This window comes from Pagrus major, chromosome 7, assembly GCF_040436345.1.
Source record: "Pagrus major chromosome 7, Pma_NU_1.0".
Classification (NCBI taxonomy): Eukaryota; Metazoa; Chordata; class Actinopteri; order Spariformes; family Sparidae; genus Pagrus; species Pagrus major.
In genome coordinates this window covers 24,133,731-24,156,303 of record NC_133221.1, presented here as the reverse complement: position 1 = coordinate 24,156,303, position 22,573 = coordinate 24,133,731, and the positions used below count along the sequence as shown (strand labels likewise).

General features: G+C 39.9%; 1 protein-coding gene across 1 annotated transcript in view; it reads right to left on the bottom strand.

Annotated features, from left to right (window-relative positions):
• The window catches only part of nphp4 (nephronophthisis 4), a 176,400-nt gene that overhangs the window by 130,565 nt on the left and 23,262 nt on the right, over positions 1-22,573 (bottom strand). Inside the window, exons 4-6 of the mRNA XM_073470631.1 lie at positions 22,116-22,180; positions 9,696-9,845; positions 6,522-6,658 (exon numbers count right to left, since the gene is read on the bottom strand). Coding sequence (XP_073326732.1) covers positions 6,522-6,658; positions 9,696-9,845; positions 22,116-22,180 — 352 coding nt within the window. The remainder of the gene's footprint in view (positions 1-6,521; positions 6,659-9,695; positions 9,846-22,115; positions 22,181-22,573) is intronic.

The following is a 22,573-nucleotide window of genomic DNA, read 5'->3' as shown; positions in this document are numbered from 1 at the left end:
CTGTACTCACTAAAATAGAAGGTAATTACTGGATTTGACACAGTGCAGTTTACAAGCACTGCAAATTTACATAGATCATGATGATGATCTCTGCAAACATTTGGCTCCTGGAAAATATTATTCCCACACACGTAATGATTTAATACAAAAAGGCATTGATATCACTCCTTTTCTTCAACATTACATAAACAAAACAGCTAGTGTTAGGTGAGTAAGAGCATCATTTTCAGATGTTATTGTGTTAAATAATCTGTATCTGGTACTACAGCGTCTGCATTGACAGTCCAGGATGCAGGCCAATCAATCAATAAATGATGTCTGACTCATTTTCCTTGATCAATAGTTTATCTAACCTTATTCTGTTGATAATCAAAAGGGCCGTGCCTTAGGGACCAGTTGAATTCCCAAACAACTAAGGCTGCATTCACCAAATCAAGTGTTGCAGCAATAAGCGGCAGCGTGGGAGTTTCATTTCATGGCCTGTTTGTGTAACATCATGTTACACCATTGAACAACAAAAGAGAAGACGTGAGAGCTTTAACCCCCAACCGGGGCCTTTTCCTCCATTTCCCATTCGCAAACTCTTCTTGCCTTGGACATCTTCTGGTCTGATTGGCGGTTTATGTGGCCGCAGCAGTGTCCCATCAGGGTGCGTTTCTCCAAAAGTTCATTCTGTCTCAACTTTTTACCCAATGTTTTCCTTATGTTCGGCAAACCCAGGGGTCCACTAACCTGATTCACCAGATTGTTACACAGAACCATCTGAAAAGTCGTCCTGGGAAACATTAAAAGGGCAGGCACTTAATAAAATTGGCAGGTGATTACAGTAGGATTACTACCAACAGTGGTGCCCACTGGTTAATCAAACTCTGAAACACCTGAAACCTAGCAAGATGGCTTCTCATGATCATGTGATCTCGCAAATCCAGATGCCTCGCAAGGCAAGCAGTCAGCATCACAGCAGCCTAAACACACTAACCCACATACCAAATGAATTAAAAGAATAGCGTTCTCGATGCAACTCCTTATTTGGTGTGAATACAGCCTAAGTTATATTTGGGATGAGATGACAAAAACAGGGCTTTTGTTGAACAATGCCATATCAACTGGATGTGTGATTTCCCTTGCCATAGACTTAAAAAGATAAACTTTATTGTATGGCATGACCTACATTCTTGCCATTTGCCCTGACAAAAGGCATGGTGACTCCCTTGTCAGTGACTCCAAAAAATTCAAAACTTACAATAGCTGAGATCCCAGCAGTGATTGATGGATCCTGTCTCACAGTGTTCTTAAGTGTGTCCTGGAGGTCACTTTGTTCACTTTTTGATCAGATTCTCCAAATACAATATTTCAACAGGGGAGAAACCAAAGAAAAAAGCAGTGACTTTAAGACTTTCAGAGTTTGTGAATCTACCTTTCACTCTCATTCAACTGCTGGGCATTCTCTGTCGTGTCTGACTTATAGGGTCTATAACCAGTCCCAGTCTATTTCGTCTAATCATTGGATCGTCAATCATTACGAAGACCTGCATTTCATGAATATTTGATGTGAGCCCAGTGAATTAAACCCTATTCCTTTGCACTGCCTTGGTTGCAGTGGTTACAGGCCTAATTATGATAAGGAGAAGGCACTCAGCTTGCACATTTGGAGGTGTAGCCAAACTGGGTGTCCTTAGAGAATAATGTGCGAGACGCTTCCTATTTCAGAAATGTTCAACCTCCTTTGTCTTTTTGATAGTACCACGTCCACAGGGGCAGCCCTACTTTGAGTGAGTTTTCTTCTTTTAGGACAAATGAAAACTTCCTGGAGCTTTGTTGCCAGAGTCTTTCTCCATTCATCAAATCAGCCTACGGCGTTTTGTTCTGCCTGCGGCGTGGCATTGGTCCTCCGCTGCTCCTTCTCCTCCTCTTCATCATCTTCTGTTCTCTCAAGTCTTTTGATCACAAGCCAAGATGTTGCATAATTTCTGATAAGATCTCAGACCCTTTCATCAGGAATGATAGATTTTATTGAGGAAGTAGGTGAATGGTTGCTACGGGTCATTTGAGGTGATGTAGCCCCTGGCTTCCCTCAATCTTGCGGAAGACAGGCATGTTCAAGCAACCTTAATAGTGGTAGGTATTTTAACTGGAGGTCAGAGTGTGTTAGAAAAGGTTCAAGAGCACAGTTGGAATTAGCCTAGCGCTCATTAAAGCGTGCTATTAAAGCTACGGAAAGTAACTCCAGTAGTTCACATGAAAAGCACATCAACTAGGGCACAGAATGTTTTATATATGGGAAAGTGGACTGTAAAGAGAAGCCACACTCTGTGATAGTTTGTGGGGCTAAAAATAGCAATACTTATGGGGAGATTATGTGAAGACCGTATGTCAGACTAGCAGCCAGCATAAAGGATTCGTCTCATGCTGCACTGTACATTCATCCACCGCCCCATTCCTCTTAATTTTCGTCACTCCATTTCTGCCTCGATACCAACTGAAGCACAGACACACTGGAAAAAACGCACGCATACACACACACTCACTCACACAACGGTAAAACCGAGTTGGCGGGTGAGGTGTCAGCATCACTTCAGAGACAGCTTGATGACAATCCAGCTGGAGTCACACTTTTAAAGGTCACGCACAGATCATACACCCCCTTTCTTTGTCTGTCTCTCTCTCTCTCACACACACACACACACACACATACACATGCAAGCACACTTTAATTAAAAGCTGCAATCAAGCTGACTCCTGCATTTATTAACACCTCTCGCAGACATGAGAATGTCGTCATACCACTGAAGTTATAAAAGTCTGGAACATTTAACTAATCTACGCAAGTTAGGTTGGTTGTAAGGATGTTCAATGAGCATGTCACAAAGGAGAAGAAAAAAAGCTGTCAGAGCTGAAATTTGTGAAAATGAATCATGCTAACATGTCACTTACCTCACAGTGGAAAAGAAAGACAAAGTTGTTGCCCACGGAGCTGTTACCAGTGTCTAATGAAACTTTTATGTCGTTACACACAGGTGCCGCCACAACCCACTGTGACTAGTCTACCCAAGTAAATGTCTACACAATGCAAACATCAAACATCTGGATGTCAACAGAGATAATTAGACTGTTCACTTTACTCGCCTATTGTCATGACCTCTGGTTAGTGACCAAAAGAATTACATTTCAGCTACATATCCTACCTAAAGTAGGAAAGCCTGGGGTTCCTCTGGAAAGAGTTAGAGGGTATGACCAGAGCTAATGAAGTCTGATCCAAACCCTGAAACGCTGTAGAAATGGATGGCTTCATAGATAGTACTATTTAAGATTTTTTTAAACTTTTTTTTTCAATCAGGCATACACGTTATACTAAGGCACACATGAGACAAAGTCATCCCAGTTTGCTAAGGGACTCTGTGTGTGTAGTTTGATAAGTATTTTGGCTTTGCTTAAGCACACTTCAGGATTTTAGCCCTGATTTTCCACTTGTCAATGGATTTTGGGGATCGCTGACAAAAAGCCCCAGATCACAGGCAAATCAGCACATGCCCCCATGGCAACTGTCGCCAACTGCTCATAAACGTGTTCAGGAGCTAGCCGACACATCACTGACGCCTGCTGGATATCTTGTAGACTAGATATCAAGGTCGCCAGAGGGGTCAGGTAGCCGGTAATGAGCTACAGCCAATGAGAACAGACACTCCTCTGCTTTCTCCCTCTCTTCTCCTCTCCTTTGCTGTCATCCACAGTAGTTCTCTGAACCCGGTCTTATCATGCAATTTGTATGAAGCGGGCACAATAATAGCCTTTAGTTTCTGTCAGAATACATACACACAAGCTTTTCATTGGTTTTAACCGTGTTGTCCTTGCTGAACCACAATATGAGCAGGAAGTTATACATTTTCATTGCAAAAATAATCCTTGCTGTCCACAAACCTAATCCATTCTTTCAACTGCATTCTTTTCTTTTTCTTCATCGTTTGTGCTGTAAGTCAGCGTACAAACACCTTGGACTGTCATTCCCTTGTTACGTCTTGTGTGTGTGATCTTGTAATGTGTGACCACCTGTTGCTGATCAATTATGTATTGTTTGCAAACCCCAACAACTGCAAGACAGAAATATGTGTAGCGTGAACAGTACAGATATGGGACGACTTTGATAGGTCTGTAGTCTGACAAAGGCAAAAGTCCCAATAGCAGCTCCTAGAGGTTTTAATGGTCATTGTCCTGAGGGTGGTGCTAGCAGTGGGGATTTTGTTCCTTTGAGAGTACAAAATGTGCCCCAGCTAATTTAACGTCTTGTGTGTCCATATATATTAATTAATACACTCACTCCTCTCTCTCCTCTTCTTCTTTGGTCACATAATCTGCACTGGGCCCTTCCATAGACTCCTTCCATATTGCTGCTTATTGCTGGGACTCGCTGCACTGATGCAGGGCAGCATGGAGAGTTAAGGAGGGCTGAATCTTCATAAAGCCTCCCCTTAAATATAACTACATTTAAATAGGCTTGAAAGTCCCTACAGAACTGGCTCCCTCCTGAGGGTCTGTGGGCAGTTCTGGAAGGGAAGTAAAGTTGGACCCGTGAAAGCACACAGGCCTCCCATAAGGGTCTGAGTGTGGCCCAAGGCAGGATCAACATTACACGCTCAATAATATACTGAAGGGAATAGAAGAAAATGGGAAAAAAATGCTAAACTGGCTGCTAACCTGTGCACACTCATTTTGCCCTCTTTTCAGGTTCTTCTCTTGTTATCTCTTATTCGCTTTTGCATTCAAAGGTTCCTCGTGGAGTTTTAAACCTCAAATAGTGCTATGAAGCAGTTTTGTTTATCACGACGACACACACAGGCGCAGTCAGGTGACACGATACACAGTCCTGCCACTGGTGTCACACGACTACTGTATTGATCAACAGGCAGCAATAACATGCCCTGATAAGGGGAATACAAGAAGGATACACATAATGCATTAAAAATCCTAACCTGTAGCTGATCAGAACTGTTGATCATACAGACCTGAAGTCATGACCAACAATATTGTAGGAAGGATCTTTCGCAGCATGAGAGACTGCACAATGGCATATAAAGCAGGGGTCTTTAGGCATCAACACCATGTTAAATGTTAATAGGTATAGAAAATCATGTATTTTTCTTCATCAATTTGCCTTTCAGATGGAGAATGAGCTATGTGTCTCTTCAGCGGCCATTTGGTGTTGGTCACATTTTGCTTTGTGCTTTCTCGTTGCCACCTGTAGTGAATAAATACATTTGAAATATGTTGTAGTAAAAGAGTGGTCAGTTGAATTTGTTCAAAGTTTTCAATTTGGACACTGTAAAGAAAACTAAAACATTATAATTTAACCTCAAAATAAATTACCACAATATAATTGCAAAACCTTGGAACTATCATTATTTTTATACACTTTTACCTCCACAGTGGCACTGAAAGCTTAAACCACCTGGTCAGGCACAGGCTTTTCCATGCAGATTGTTCACTCATCCATCAAAATAAACACCTAAGCCCAAAGCCACCTGCAGTTCCTTAGAACAAACTATGATCAATCTATGATGCACTTTGTTTAAATTACAAGGTAGAGGCAGTAGTGCCTAACATTTGCTCCACTTAATAAACTCGGAACACTCCCTCAATCCCCTATGCTTGAGTTTGATGATCCAGCCCTGCAGTATCAAAGAGCAGCAAGAAAAAGATACGGAGTGACAGCGTTGTCATATCAATTCTCATCCCTACCAAAGACACATCTCACTTAGGCTGAAGTGAACAGATAGGGGCCCATGCAATGCCACTGTACAAATAATTGCTAGTCCATAGTCGCACCTGTCAAATACGGTTAACCATCTGGGTTTCTGTAGACAAGAAAAAGGGAAGAGAATAGATAAGCTCCATTTAGTTTGGGAGGTGATGTGCCTTAAATTGCAGTGACAGCTGTAAAAGCACTTGTGCTTGCACACTACAGAAACGGAAAGTGAGATAAAGGAAAGCATCACGCTGGAGAAAATAATCTTGGCAGAGGTGTGTCAAGGCCATCTTGGCCATCTTTAATTCGAGGAGAGTAGTGAAGTGTTAACACAGAGGAATGAAATGGTATCAGGACTGTATGTATGAGGTAATTCCTTTTTGCCTTGTAAGCGCACCACATATATGTTGGACGTAAAATTAAGGAGAGACATGAAATTAAGGAGAGATATGAAGTATTGCTTTTCAAGTGTATATACCTGAATATTTTCTTTACACCCTGTATCTGTAGTTGATTTTTTTCAACAGAACAAGCCCAAACTCTAGACCGGAAAGTGATTTCCGGTCTATCCTTAGTTGATCCTTATTCTTATAATGGAATAAGGATCAAAAGATGTTCAGATATGATTGCACACCACTCATGGCAAACTCAATGTGTTGTGTGCATGGACCATGGAGTCTGTGTGTGTGTGTGTGTGTGTGTGTGTGTGTGTGTGTGTGTGTGTGTGCGTGCGTGCATGCCTGCGTGCATGCGTGCGTGTGTTACAAAAGCATGGTCTTACTGTATTTTGGCAGTCAGCATTGATGAGCTGTAGCAGCTGGCTCTCAAACTTCTCCAGGGATGGCTGGAGGGAGATGGTCAGTCTGCTCAGGGTGAAGGGGAGCATCTTAAGCAGCTGAGGCCTCAGCAGAGCATCTCCTGGTGACAGTACGGACACCAATATATCAACCATGCCATGACATTAACATGATTATATCATATTCACAGTACTCTTGGGTCCAAAATGGGTTTTCTTCTCCTCTGGTTTGTTTTCAGCCCAGCAAGACTGCTCTGTTGGGATTACTGTGGAGGAAAAAACAACTGAAAATCACCATCTAGCGGAAAAAAATGTGTGTAACGAGTTGTGTAAATATTTTTCAGCATATTCCTATTTTTGTGACCCATTTGCAAAGTTCCCTGACATTTCCCATCGTCCTCAGAAAATTTATCTTGGCATCCCAGAAGTTCTAGAGACCTAAAAGAGAGAGGTCAAGTGGAAACTACATGGTTTGACACAGTGTTGTGGCCATGCTGATTCTACTTGTGTGTGCGTGTGTTCGCTGAGAAAGTGAGCTAAACTTCTCCATGTTATTTTATCAGTGGTGTCAACTTAGGGCCAAAGGGTTTTTTTCCAGAAACACTTGCTGTTTCATGGCAGCTTTACTTAATAATTTGTTTGCCTCAGCCTGGCCTCCAGAAACCCTCCACTTTAAATGCTATACAGACCCAGAATGTTGCTTTCACCTTGTCTTTTGTTGTTGTATTGTATTTTTAACCATGCTAGTAGCTGGTTCTGTTGATGGCAATGTCAATATGTCGCTTAAATCAGCTTGTCCATCCACGACTTTAGTCCAGACTGAAACTACAGGTTTAAATAAGCCACGATATAACTGTTCAAAAAGTACTGCTGAATAAGATCCAATACTGGAGTCACAGAGGAAAATGTATTCTGCTGCTGGACTGAATATTTGTTGAAGAAAAGACATTTATGGATCAACAAGACTAAATTCATCCTGAAAGAGAATGCCTTTACACAATGAAATATTGTATAACCTGATGTTGGACAAAAGATGACTGGTTGAATGGTTTGTTGAGTGATGCTGAGCAGAAAGCTCTGCTAAAGAAATTATATAAGGCATCTTTTCATGTGTGTTTCTGTCTTTCTCTCTGTCTGCTTCTCTCAATAACTGTTTCAACTTGCCTAGTCTTACAACCTCTGTGTGTCTGATACAACAGTGCCACAGATTTTACACCTGCTTTTCCATCCATGTTAAATTTCACACAAAGTTTCCTCTGTGTCTGAAAATGATGGTCAGTCTGAGGAGTAAAACCTGGTGCAGCTGTTATTTGTATAAATTCCCATTTCTTATTCCCATATATTGCATTACTGTATATTGAACACGCGATTTTCAGCTGTAGTGGCACAGAACCTCATTATGGTCCTTTAGTAAATGACAGCAAATACAATTTGATTGTTTAGTGCCATAAAAGAGCTATACCGCCTACTGTATCAGCATGCACAGATGCTGCACTGGTGAGGTCATTGAAAGTAATTTGGCTTCATCATGCCAATTATCAGCTATAATTTTAACCAATACTTATATATAATTGATAGATTAAATTTCCCAATCTCGGGCCGATAAGTAAGCAGGCCAATATTTAGCGTGCATCACTGATGGAAAGCTGTGATGTTAACACCTTGGCCTTCACTGACGGCCAAGGTGGTGGTTCAGAGGTATATTTGTATGAACTTAGCTTAACAAAGTGATTGCAATTGTGTAACACTTTAAACTTAAAATAAACTTAAACTAACTTCTAATCAAACTGATCTTTCACCCCACAAAATAAGTACCATCAAGCATTCAATTATTTATGTCATATGTCATACTCCTTCATGGATCTATTGATGAATTGGATGGGGTAATGCCCCCCTTTTTAGGCAAATGTTTACACAATCAACACTCACTCTTTGATTATGAATATATTTGATTAGAACTTTTCTGAGAGACAGCAGCTCCATTTGAATAAACGCTCTATTGATTTGTGGTAAGCTGCCTAATGCCAATCACTGGAATATTTATACCACAAAGAGAGATAACAGTGGTTGTGTCAAAAGATCTAACAAAAACTGTTTCCATCTGGATACTTGGCGTAAATTGAATCAGAAACGATTGAAGAAAGCATCTCAGCCAACGGATGAAGCATGCAGGAACTCCTGTGAAGTCCACAATCACCGCTTTCAGACACAACAAAGTGCAAATAGCCAGCGTGATTGTAATCTCTTCAAGAGTAATGTAGCCATCAAGCGTTTCATTGCAGCCCTTGTCTCTGGAGCACAGAGTTGGACTCTTCTGAATGCGGCGTGAATATCAAACTGGTGGCTGTGGTCTTAAAAGGCAGCTTAGGTCTCTGCTGCTCACAGCCCCAGAACATGAAGAGGATTAGCCAGCTACCATACCTCCCACTGACTCCCAATGATTATAGCTCTGCACTGTCAGACTTCATTACATTCCCCCTTAGAAACTTACTTTCTAAGCACTGCAGTCATTTCAACTTCTGATGGAACTAAGTTTCAAGAAAAGGCCACTATTAAGCACCATGATGAATGCTGTGTATGTTATTTTGACAGCTGAACAAAAATATGTCCAAGATGTAAGATTACATCTGATAGGTGCTGAATGTGTTGGATAGAGTCAGGTCACATATCGATTAATCCATCTCTACTTTAGGTAACCTCTTTGTTCTGTTTTTAACTGTTTTTGACCATTGAATAGAGGTTAAATGTCCAAGATTATCTGTACAGTGAGTGTAGTGTAAGAATTAAAGCAGCTACTACTACTGAGATGAGTGAATATGCATGCTCTTTAACAACCACACAGTGCCTCACATTCTTACAGTTCCACATATTCACATGTAGGAGTATCACAGCACCATCACAGTCTCTAATGTTGACAACTAAGGCTTTCGACTGAAGAAACTCAGAGTCAAAGACTGACTAATGTCTGACAAAGGTCTCCGTTAGATCGAAACTGCACAATTAAAATTTCTGGGAGCTATTAGCGCATTGTGTAGATCTTTTGTCTGATTCTTGCCTTTAGTCAAAGATCTTAAAACATCTTAAAAGAGCATCTGTTATTGTAGGGGTGTGTATCACTTATTCTTTGACCCGACACCTTCCCAGTGATGTGAAGTTTACCTGTTGGAGAAGCTGCAAGCCCGGGAATGTTCTCATCCCCGGATACAAGGACATTCTCTGGAAGGAGATGCATCAAGGAGGCCAGCACGGGGTGATTTTTAATCACACATTCCAGATGTGCGCCATCAATAGTCTTCAGGAGACTGCCATCTGCAAAGACATATAACAATTTGTATAGAAAACATTTAATATTTCACATGCATTTCATGACAAATAGGCATGCTCTGAATACAAATGAGTTAGATATCATATTCCACCCGACCATCACCCCCAACCCACCCAAAAAAACGTCATCCATCTCCTTGGTGCGTCAGAGTTTAATAATTCCCCAGAAGCAATGAGTCACCTGACAACCTGACACCAAACACGCAGACACTTCCATTTTTCAATATTCCATTTGGGTGTTGGTGACCTAGGTGCAATGTTCCATTACACTGCGAGCATCGTTTTCCAGGGCATAACTGAAATGACAACCATTCAACTCGGAAAACGCGCTCCTCCAGAACAGCACTGCAGCATAGACGAGGCACAAGGTATGAGCAATGAGTTAGACATTGTCATCTTTCAAGCAGGTCATCCAATGACAAGTGACGACCCACCATTCCTCGCATCAACACAAAGCACGGACCATTTGGAAGGTGAGCAAAGTAGTGTTTGATGCGCTGCGTATGTTGGCTTCCTTCAAGCCTGAACTGCATGCCAATCTGTCACTCTGACAGGGTTAATGATTGCACCTTCAACAGCATCAGTGACAATCAATACAGGAAGATCCATTCACCCCCATAGGCTGTTTCAACAAGAGGACAGTGAGCAATTTGTCAATGAGTCTTTCCAGGTAGTGCAGAGGTGGTGATTTCTGGGAGCATTTTAGTGATGGAATGTGTTTTGGGTCATATTCAATTACCATGGTGAGCAAAGTGTTATGATGATGATGACAATGAAGTTTGATAATTTGGTCTGTGTCAATAAAGAAAATGTATGATTTTAGTTAGCTAAAGATGTTATATTAATTGTGTCATATTGCTAACCATTGTATCTATTTGAAGCTACAGCCTGCTCTTTCTGGCTGAACCCTTTCAAAATACAAACACTGACGTCACCGTGAGCCAAACACAGTGGTAACCTTTATGTGTTCGAGAGCACCTGTAAACTGGCATAAAGATCAGAGAAGGGGTGCAAGAATTGCCACCTTATTTTCAGAATTGAAAAATTACAGGAGGGGACACATGCAGGAGGGGTTAATGCAACAAATTGTACAACGTAAGTTGGAGACTGCTCAAACAAACAATCTTTATGGCATGCAACCTGGTGAATAAAGACTGATTTTTCTGAGAAGCAAAGGTGGAAGTGGTTATAGTATAGTGTAGTATAGCGGACTTTGTTATAGTACCACAACATCTCTTGGGGAGGAGGTCAGGATGGATGGTTTGGGTATACAAAGTGTTTTTTGACACCACTCTTCACATTCTATCTCCCCCAAAAAGTCCACTTTGGTTCCTGTTAACTATAATCGTAATCTTTCCCTGACCTCAGGTAAATATAGTTGCCTACACAAACAACCTTTACTATAGTGATGGAAAATCAGAAAAATTACACTTGGATAATTTTTTTAAGTCTAATTTGTTTTGATAGTTTTAACAGTCGTGATAGGTGGTATTAACTAAACATGTGCCAGTCAGCTATGCAGTGTTTGTCTAAAAAAGGTTGAGACTCTTGCCCATTTCTGTAAATATGCAAGTGTATGCTGAGGAAATTCATATAAATATATATTTACATTATACTGTATAGGAGCTAGGTATTTAACATTCAGGAACAAAATTGTGTTTTTAGCTTTCTACCTACCACTAGACCCAATTTCACATGTGTAAATCCCAGATTTGTGACATGCAGAGGATTATCTACACATTAACTGAAGAGAGCTGCCATCCTTCTGGCTTGAATTTGTGAGGATAAAGATTCATTTCCAGCAGGACAATCACCCTAAACACACATCAAAGCGATGCCAGGTCTATTTGAAGTCCACGGAAGAGAAGGAATTGCTGACTTACAAGGCTTTCCCTCCACAGTCACCAAACCTAAACCCCCAAACATTTTAGGGAAGGTATGAAACGTGAAAAGATGAGACACACTTTAACATCACAAGACACTGTTGGATCCTCTGAAAGAGAGCTGGAATAACGTGAATTTTTATATTTCTGAAAACACCTGGAGAATCAATACCAGGGTTCAAGCTGTGAACATGAAACGATGGATAGACCAAACATTAAAAAATTATGACTTTCAGCAAATTCACTTTTTTACTGGTGTTTTTTAATTATTTTTGGTGTACAATTATACAATCTTTTCTTTAAAAAAAAAAGAAAAAAAAAAGATTTGTTTCGTGTGTGTCACATCTGTCATTACAACCATCAACGCTTTTAACTGTACATTGCCTGACAAAATAACCTGGATACAAAATACAAGTCGACAAAGCCAAAATTAGATTTACAAAGGACACATTTATGTGACCTAAATTTCCTCATTTGCCCATCTGCAGTCCAAATTTTATTATGATGCTAATATCCCATGCAGCATCATGTACACCTTTAATGTACTCCTTTCTGGCCATAAAAACATGAAGCCACAGTACTGAAGTTGTAATAAATGCTACCCAACATCCAAAATTGCTTAATGCAATCCACACCTCAGCAGTATTTCTCTCAATAAACTGTATGTATTAACTTTAAAAAAAAATCTGTTTATTTTTTCTAGTTCTGACTGTCCTCCAAACACTAGAAAAAAAAAGAAAACAAGCTGTTCGGATATTGTCCATTGATAGCTTCCCGAAGAATTCAGTTTAAAAAGTGATTTAAGGCATGAACTACACTTCAAAACAAACTGGTAAATCCATCAATTACATATTTATGTTTATACTTTTAAGAAACTATTGCCGGAACCCATTTTGCTGCTTTTATTTTCTTGGTAAAAAGATTACAAATAACAAATGGATCACTATGGGACCAGCTCAACGGCACAGCAGAAAAGAAAATAGATTTTAAGCTGTATTTATTTGGAGTACATTGAGGCCTGGGCACTAGAGGGAGATGGATGTTTCTGTTCATAAAGGAGTTCCTTTTCAATCATATAAAACAAAATTATATTGAATGTGTTTGAGTTCACAGGAAGGATGGGAAGAATGTCCATTTCTGCTGCAGACAGCTTTTCATCTATGTTCAGGGCAGAGCCAGTGCCTTTATCTTTAAAGTCAATGAAAGGGGATTGAGAAGGAAAGAAGATGATGGAGTGCATCACTGTGTTCTCCTCCCCTCCCTCTCCATGACTCATCTCAGCCAGACCCTCTTACTCACTCTAAGATATAACTTACTACAAAAAAGTGCTTACGTCTAAAGCCAGAAAAGGAAAATGGTTTGGCAAAATCTCTGAGGTTGCAGCACAGCTTCAACTCTGTTGTACAAACGTTTTCAGTGGCGACAGCAGCTTTCATGGAGAAGGTGCTTCTTACCATGAAACACAGAAAAAAGAAAAAAGAAGGGAGAGAAAGGGGGAGAGATATCAAACATAGAACTTTCTTGACACAGATGGTGCCCAGGTCTCTGCAACTTTTTCATCATTTATTTCTTGTTATTCATTATGCATCAAGCTTGGGTTTCAGTCAGATGCTGTGCATAGATTAGAAAACTACCCCCAAAATTCCTAACAGCGGTGGTATGGTACCTCAGAGTCAGTTGAGCAGAAACTTGGCAAGAGATGTGAAAACAAGGAAGCGGGGGGAAAAACCCACAAATGGCTCAGCATCACACAAACAGAAGAGGTGGTTTGGGGAGATGGTTGAGCGGGAAGAAAGTAATAAAGATGAATACCAATGGGGTGATTTTTGAGAGACTGTTTTACTGCCAACTTAGGTAGGAGTAAAGGGATTCGAAGTGGTGACTTGCAAGAGTCATTTGTTGTCGATGTTTGGTACTAAGAAATCACTAACTTGCTCAAAAAGATTAAGGAAGAGTTGGACCATTGGAATCTACTTCCCATCTCATTTCTCGGGCGAATTAAGGAAATAAAAATGTATGTATTGCGGCGATTAAGCTACCTATTTCAGTCACTGTACTGTATTTAGACAATGCATTTTTAAAAAATCCATAAACACATTGAACGATCCTAAGTCCCGCCCCCCTTAATTACTGTTGCTAGGTCAGAAAAGTTTGACGAACATGGTGACATCGGTCCCGTTTAGCTGGGTGCCACAGTCTTTAGAAAATAGTTTTTTGGGGTCAGTAAGTATAGCTTCAAGAAGCTGACAGCAATGACTACAGTACGCGATGGAAGGCTATATTCAAGATGTAAAGCTACGAAAAGGAAGGCAAATGACACAAATTGAGGCCAAGTCCTGTCGGTTTGTTGTTGATTTCCTCCCGATATGAAATCTCATTGTTGTTTATAATGCGGCCAATGATGGTGGTGTCGTCTGCATACTTTTCCAGTGTTCAGCACTAACGTAGAGGAGGTGTGACTGCCAATCTGTACTCTCTGGGGTCTGCTTGTGTGGAAGTCCAATATCCAGTTGCAGAGTGTTGTACTCAAGCCCAGAGTGATAAGTTTTCCAATCAGCTTCATGGGTGAGATTGTGTTGAATGCTGAGCTGAAGTCAACAAACAGCATTCTGATGTAGCTGTTCTTATTCTCCAGGTGTACGTGAGGACACAAATGAAAGTACTCTTTAAACATTGTTGATGAAGTTGTAAAGGAGAGTTTGACCTGGCTCATTGTGAGCCAAAATTGGAACAGGTTCCAGGTGGAGGAGCAACAATAAAGGAAAGTGTGGTTTAATTTCATTGTTTGTTGAAAGTTTGAAGTTCACCCAAACAGAAATAAATCTTGGTGTAGGTGGTAAAAACAAACACTTATGTAGGAAGCCATAGAGTTAGATATGCAGGTAAAACCCCTTTGAAGGCACTAGCAAACCTCTTTATCTTCCCCACAGAGAGGCTTTTTGGTACATCAGTGACAAAATTTGTCATGGCACTACCTTTCTGTCCCCCTCACACAGACATACACACAATAACTTGATGCACCGTGGTGTTGCTTCAAATTAAGATATGGTAATGTGAACACAATGTACCATCTGTTTGTCCTCTCATCACACTAAGAGGCCCCCACAGCAGTCCTCCATCCCTCTCATTCCACTTTTTCTTCTCTACTCCTTCCCCTTTCCTCCCAGTTGGTTGAGAGGAGAAGCTTAGATCAAGCCAATGAGCTTACTGCCTCCCTTCGTGCTTGTTTCCTCCTCCTTTTTTTGACTCCCATCTTTTAGGACTTTCAAAAGCCCCAAGGCAGCTTCCTTCCCTCTATCTTCTCTCCTTTTCCCATTTCCTGCCTCTTGACCCTGACTCCAACTCTGGAAAATAGAGAGGTTTTGACTTCTCTGCCACCAACACTCCATTTCTTTCTTCCCTAGTTTCACTGCTCCCTTTTCAGTTTAAATTCAGACTGACTTGTCTCCAAGTTAAATTTCTGCATTCAGGTTTTCTCCACTTGATCTTCTACCTTTTTGCCCAGTTTGTAATTGAAACGTTTGAAACTGTGGCTAACCTAAGGAGTAAACTTGTTTTTATTTCCTGCCAGAAAGTGAAAAGCATCTTTTTCTTATTTGTAGCAACAACCTTTGTATTTCTTAATAAGCCCAGATGTTATATTTCCGTTCCAATCTAATCTATCCATCTAATTATATAACCTGATGATGTGCTTTTAAAAACAAGACAATCATTATAATTAGAGTTAAGAGAATCTATGCATCCCATCACATGACATTCCTAGGTTTCCACCAAGTCAGTCTCCTATGAGAGAAACCCTTTCTTCCTTCCTTTTGAATCTTCTTCATGTATTCACTTCTCTCTATCCAGCTCCATGCATTCATTGGCCTACCCCAGAGGAGGGTGGGTGTGTGTGTTACTCAGCCAGTGGCAGAGAGCCTGGCTAGGCAGTAGAACATAGGAACATGTAGTGTTTGGCAGCCATCTATAGTACAGTATATACAATGCCTGTCCCTGCTAACACTCTGGCACTCAATTACATCCCCCTAAATATGCAAAACTACACATATACACAAATAAATGCACAAACCCTGGCCATGGTACTCCTCTGTATTGAGTTCTAAAGGGTTGTCCACACTGGCATTATCATTACAAAACTATGGAATCTGTCATAACAGAATTGTGGAAGATCTCCATAAATGCATAAATTAAAACTACATTTCTTTATAGCCATGCTTTAGAGCCTCTTCACACATCAATGTCTATGCCTTCAGAACCCCTCAATCCAATACCTTTTCCTTTTTCTTACTCTTACTCTGGTGCACTATGTTCCAAACTGTACTCTCACCAACTGGCCATTGATCTAACATTGTGACAAAGGTGTGTTTTACCAAAAAGAAAAGAAAAACAGAAAAAAAGTACACAGTTTAAGAAAATGCTGCTTGCATGTGAATAATGAAATTACCAGTCTGTCTAGCATGCTAATGTAGTATCGGGGACACCCATCGTTATTCTGAACTTTTCAAATCAAAAGGGCCGAGTTATTTTCTTCGCCTGATCAGAGTTGGTCAAAGTAAATCCCAAGCCCCCTTAGTTCCTACCGAAGACAACAGTCTTTAAATCAGGTCACAAAATTTCATAGAGGCTCAGTAATTTCCTAAAACAGCTGTGTACCATTAGTTCTTAGCAAATGTTTTTAATAATGCATTTTTTGCAAACTATTTTCAGCTGAGGTTAAATACATTAATAAGAAATTATGACTCGAGGAGTCTGAGTTATGTGATCAAGTCAAAATAAACTACAGGTGAGGTCACCTAGTGCAACACTGTGGCTCACTAATGTAAGTTTTTATTGAACAACTCTATGGCACAGTGGCCAGCTGACTGCTCTGTAGTCACTTAAAACCATGTAATGAAATGTGTAATTCAAAATGAAAACAACATGGAAGATATAAATTCACTCAAGACAGTGGACTATCAGTCCTGCTTCTAACCTGATAGTAGGATCTCTGCCTGTCATCATACATAACTGGTCTCACACACATACCACATCACGACAACATGCAAGCAATGTCTAGAGGGCAGTGATCAGTCTAATGAAAAAATGGTGGTAAAATAAAGAGGAGAAAAGGCCCAGAGGAAAATGCAGCTACATGCTACAAAAGATGGTTTCAGACAAAGCGCTTTGCAATTTGCCTCTCATTCACACAGGTTCTGGGTTTCGTGTCTTGCTCAAGAGCACTTTTAAAAATGGACAGGCAGAGCAGCGGATCAAACCACCGACCCTGCAATAAATGGAAAACCCGGTCTACCTCTGGAGTGTGCGTGCATGTGTGTGTGTGCATCCAAAAGGGGTTTTAGTGTGTACTAAAGGATGTTTTAAAAACAAACTCAACATCACACAGGCAAAACAATATGACATCAGTAGAGGAAACAATGTGCTTCTAGAAACTCTAGAAGCTGGGCTCTAAGGGATGGCAATGACCGCTGTCTCATCCACCACTTTGGTCAAGAGTGAAATATCTTAACTGTCAGATAATTACCACAAGATTTTTGTACAGACATTTAATGGTCACCAAAGGATGAACCATAATAGCTTTACAATCCCTTTATTTTTCCAGAAACTATATGATAACAATGAAAAAACTATATGATTGTTTCTTTAAAACATAGTTACAAATCCAATAAATGTTTCCACTAACAGTAGTTTTAGATTCATAACATGAAATCACAATGTCCAGTTTGACCCAACCTGTCAACCACAAAGTAAACAAAGTCCACTGATGGTAGTCTTTGTTGCAACTGTGAGAGGAACCCAGTCAAAACATTTTTCATGCAAAAAGTGTATCAAATGTATCTTGCCACATGTTGTAATGCAGCAAACAATTGTCAGTGGAGTGTGAAGACAAAGACTACAATCTGCACTGCAAACAGTGGAATGAATACTGACCTACCCCAGTACTCCAGAGGGTAGAGCACAATTGCTGGCCTTGGAAGGGAAAATAAGTGCCAGGGTGTAAATGATAGGACTCAGGTTTGTTTGCTCTACAACCACCAGGAAAGATCATACACTATGTACACAGCATACATAACATAGTGCTAAAGATGCAATGGAAGCACATCCAGGTTTAAGGCATCAAATACTAGTACATGCTAGTCTATAGCCTGGCAGTAAACATTGGCTTCTTTCAACAAGTTTTTTAGAATAGCACAGAATCTACAAAATGCTTCAAAGTTGTTATGGCCCGGGTTGGGCATTTTAATAGATGGCAAAATCCATATCTCATGTTTCTTACACTAGTTACTTTCAAAACAGACCCTCATAGATGCTCAGTCTGGCTTCAAGCTATGTCTATGAGGCTGCCTCAGACAAACTGGGAGCCGTTTAGATCATGTTTACACCAACATTTGCACTGCATTAAAAAACACAGCCTCCTCATTCAATAAAAACACCGTGGCCACAGCAGGGGTCCCAACGCAGAGGGAGGCCCACGGACAAAAAAAACAGTTATCCAGAAAAATATTGAACCTTGCTTGTGCAATGCAACATCATCTGACAACACACTGTGCCGGCTAATTAAATATAAGCAACCATCCTGGTAGATTACTTAGAACTGTATTAATTCATTAAAAAACAAAAGATTAACAGTGCCACTGTGATAACTTTAGAGAGTTTTAAAACTCTGTCTTAGACCAATACAAGCCTTAACACAATACAGCACACTGTCACTTGCAAGTGGTCAATGTCATTTGGTGAGAATGGGTGGGACAAAATATCGATACAGCAATATATTGTATCACTTCGTATTGCAATACGTTATCTATATGTAAAACATGCAGTCGCTCTTTACAGATTCCCCTAAAACTCCTTGTGGTATAAACTTCTGTAAACTTAATTTAAACTCCAGAACTGTTCTGCTTTCTGGCAGTTGCCTTTTGCCTGTGAATGGCTATTTTACATTGAGATGATGACATGACATTGACACTGAGAATTGGCAGTCAGTACTTGCCTGTCTGTCTGTTTCATTCTGTGATATTTTTTTTTCCCACACTGTTTAATTTCACTTCTTTTAAATTCCTGGAAACTGACACAATACAGTGAATAAATACAGAATTCCTGCCTTTTGCCTTTTGTGGGATATATTTTCTTCCTACTTCCTACTTACTACTCACAGACACTGTGATGGACCGTAGATTATTGTCTTGCAATAAATAAAAAAAGTATGAAAAAAAAATAAAGTATGGCAGAATTGCTGTATTTCAATACCATTGTTAAAGTGGGCAATGTATTGTGATAGTATTGTATCACGAGTTACTCTATGATTCCTACCCCTTGCGGTTAGTTTCATATTTTACTGTATGTGTTAGTCTGGTGCTGTGGTGCATTCAGTTGTTATAGAGATAGCTTGAACGTACAAAAAACAAGAAACAACGCCATAAATCAAACATGTCAAATAACAATAGATCCCAGCCTCTGCAGAGGAAAGTTTGGGGCTGAATCTCCATACCTGCAGGACCACATGAAAATGTTTCAGAAATCTAACAACTGGCATCATTAATAAGCTTTAAAGCATAACTTACTTCTGTTCCTTGATGAAAAATGAATCAATTAGTGCTCCCCAAAGCTTAATTTACAGTGTCCATGTCAGTGCAGGCTGCAATTCAGCATCTATCCATGCTCATGACATGCGCGTCAAGCCCAAAATTAATGACCACAGAGATAAAACATGCCATTAACACGTCTATGTATGCAGACACCCTCTGTAGTACAAACAGAACCACATGCTCTAACTGTCTGTGTCTATTTTAGAACTATATCTTAAGCCAGCTGCTTGGTTTAGGACTATAGGGAAGCACAATTCATTGATTTTCAATGGCGTGTGATTCTTGCCATTACTTGGTAGATGTGGAAATACAGCCACTTATAGTTTAAATTCATTCAATTTTATTCTATTCAACTTTTAACCCGAGCTTCATTTGTAACACATCAAGAATTAATGAAGGTACTACTCTTCTATCTTGAGCTACAGTATTTTCAAAAACAAAGTCGGGGAAACTGAATAATGTCGAATTTGTAATGAATGAAGAATAAAAATGATGTTAGCCTCCAGGGCATGTTTTCTTATTATAATTATTTTACACAACCAGACATGAATGACCGCTAGATGGAAATGTACTTATTTCACTCCAGCACAAAGCAGTTTTAGATACTTGTGTCACTTCAGAAATTCAAACTCAAAATGCCTCACATGAAGCAGCAGATACAGAGACTGGGTGTCCCTGTCACAGTGAATGAGAATAAAGAGGTATTAAGAAATGGAAAAGGTTTCTGACCATAAAAGAGCAACAGCAACAGTGGCAGCAAAATGGCTCTTAAAACAAAATAGCAGTGTTCCACTAAACAACAGCCATGTAGTTAATAATTCAGCGAGCATAAAAGTCAGTTTGAGAGAAGGTTTTCTAATATTCATGTGACATGATAGCCAAGACAGGAACTCTGGCTCTCACTGGGCACAGTGTTATTCATACTGTGAGGCACCACCGTGTTTTGTAATTCATAGCTTTGGTTTTCAGGCCAAGTGAGGACATATCTAGACCAACCCTGAGCTTCAGTAGCTAACTCAATAATTTAAGGAGACGTGTTTTCAGCTGCTAAACTGATGTTCGTCTAATATTTAAAGATAATCCATTCATTAGTTGTGAATTCCCCAAAACAACTCTCACTCAATGCCAGAAGAAGAAACCAAACTGACAACTTCCAGCAAGGAGATCCAGTTACATTCATTCATTCAATTATAGGCAAAAACTTTCTTTATTACCTGCTGTATATGTAATTGTAAGGTATCATGAAGGGCTAAAGGATCTTTGAAAAATATAGTTAAAAAGTCAACCACAAAAATAACTACAACTGGCCTTTACAGAAAACATGTGATGCCCAGTAATATGTTGACCGTGGCTCTCTGAGAATACTTTCATATCAAGCTAAAAGCAGACTGACCTACACTTTAGACAATCCAGACATTTGACAGAGAACCCATCTTTGTGTCATTTCATACTGTGGATGTTATGTGCTATTCTCTCATCGGGGGCCATGTTGGAGACAAGTGGTCTCATTTTTGCATGTTATCCCTCTAATTCATTGTCCTCTATATCCATATATAAAATCAATCAATCAAGCAAGTAGATCCACACAGTGACTGCTGATATCTTCTTACGAATGATGTTTTCTTTATCTTATGTTTTCTTCTTCTCATTTCATTGCCCATACTGCCCATTTTATTGTTTTCTAGCAGCACCTACGGCACACCTCATGAGTTTCAGTATTCATTTTGTTTTCCCTCATAAAGTTTGTGCTGGGAGTTTTTATAAGTCAGCGAGACCTTAGGATGGTGGTGCCAGTTGAGCTGGGTTAGATAAGTTAAATGGTTTGCTATTCATCCACTTTACTTTAGCATAAGCCAGCACTCTGATACTGGATCATTTTACTATGTGATAGTTGTGACATCTATAAAGATATAATTCTCTGCCAAGAAAAATTGACACCGCAGAGCTAGTCCTTTATGGATTACAGTCTCTAAAGGTTACACCTGATGACATAATGGCTTCAGACTGTATGAAGTGTTAGTGAATCACTGGTATGGGACAACCACATTTCCACAAAACACTTTTGTATAGTACGCTTTAAGCCTGTAGCTACACAATATTTTCTGGGTGGGTTGGGGAAGGCTTATATGCACATAATTGGTGGAGAGTTTGGGGGCTTTCACCCAAATAAAGATGATAAATAAAGATGATTGTGATAAAACTTTCTAAAGACGTCCACTGGGGACTACCTACAACCATTAGTTTGCCCATAAGGTGGTTTTGATGTTCTCCACATTGATTTAATATTTGTTTGGTATAGGTGGTGCCCAAAACAGCTTGGGTGCTGCACCTAAGCCTTGTAATGGCATGCAAAACCCTGCTAAAATGTACCTAAACCCCTAGATCTGTTTTGTGTTTCCCCCACTTATAGTACTTTTAAATATCAGCTTGGTTGTTACTGTGGCTTCGGGGCCAACCACCCTTAACTTTTTCCAGCAGTTGGGAAACAACTGGCCACCAAGACATTTCTGGTCTGGAGAAGCTGCAGCATTTAGAATTGTGTTTCTGCTGGTATCACCATGGTAACGTTTGCAAATGGAATTGCAAAAACATCCATTCTAATGTGTAAGGAACTAAACTGAACTGGGCTTATCATGACTGCTTGTTGGAAACGTGGTTATACTGGCCAGAAAATAAATGCTTGAGAGCCCCACATATCCACAAACAATATAATAAGAGGGCCACAGTACATGTATGTGGATAGACCTAATAGATACTTGCAATACTCCGTATATAAAAAAGGTCCTTACAGTCAACAGTGTCTTTCAGGAGGGGATGAAGGAGGCCTCTTGGTGATCCATGGTGTAGGTTCAGCCTGGGAGATTGAAAACAACTTGAATGAATGAATAGACCTGCCATAGGTGCAAAAATAACAAAGCCAGCCTAGCCACATTTAATACTTTTAATACTAAATACTAAACTAGTGTCTGACAACAGACCAAGTAGTAGTTCTGCAAGTAAGCAGAAAAAAGTCAAATTACTATGGCTGAGCTACATATACGGTTGCAACAGTTTGAGATTTTCACAGTACATAACTACACAAAAAAAATCATGTTTTTACAGTATTACATAACTATTATTATCAGTTACAATGACCCTTAAAGAGCCAAAAGAAATTATTATATTTTCCCAAAATACTATGTCATATTTTTTTAATAACAATACAGTAGAATTCAATACTATAGAAGCAAACGTGCATGGTATGATA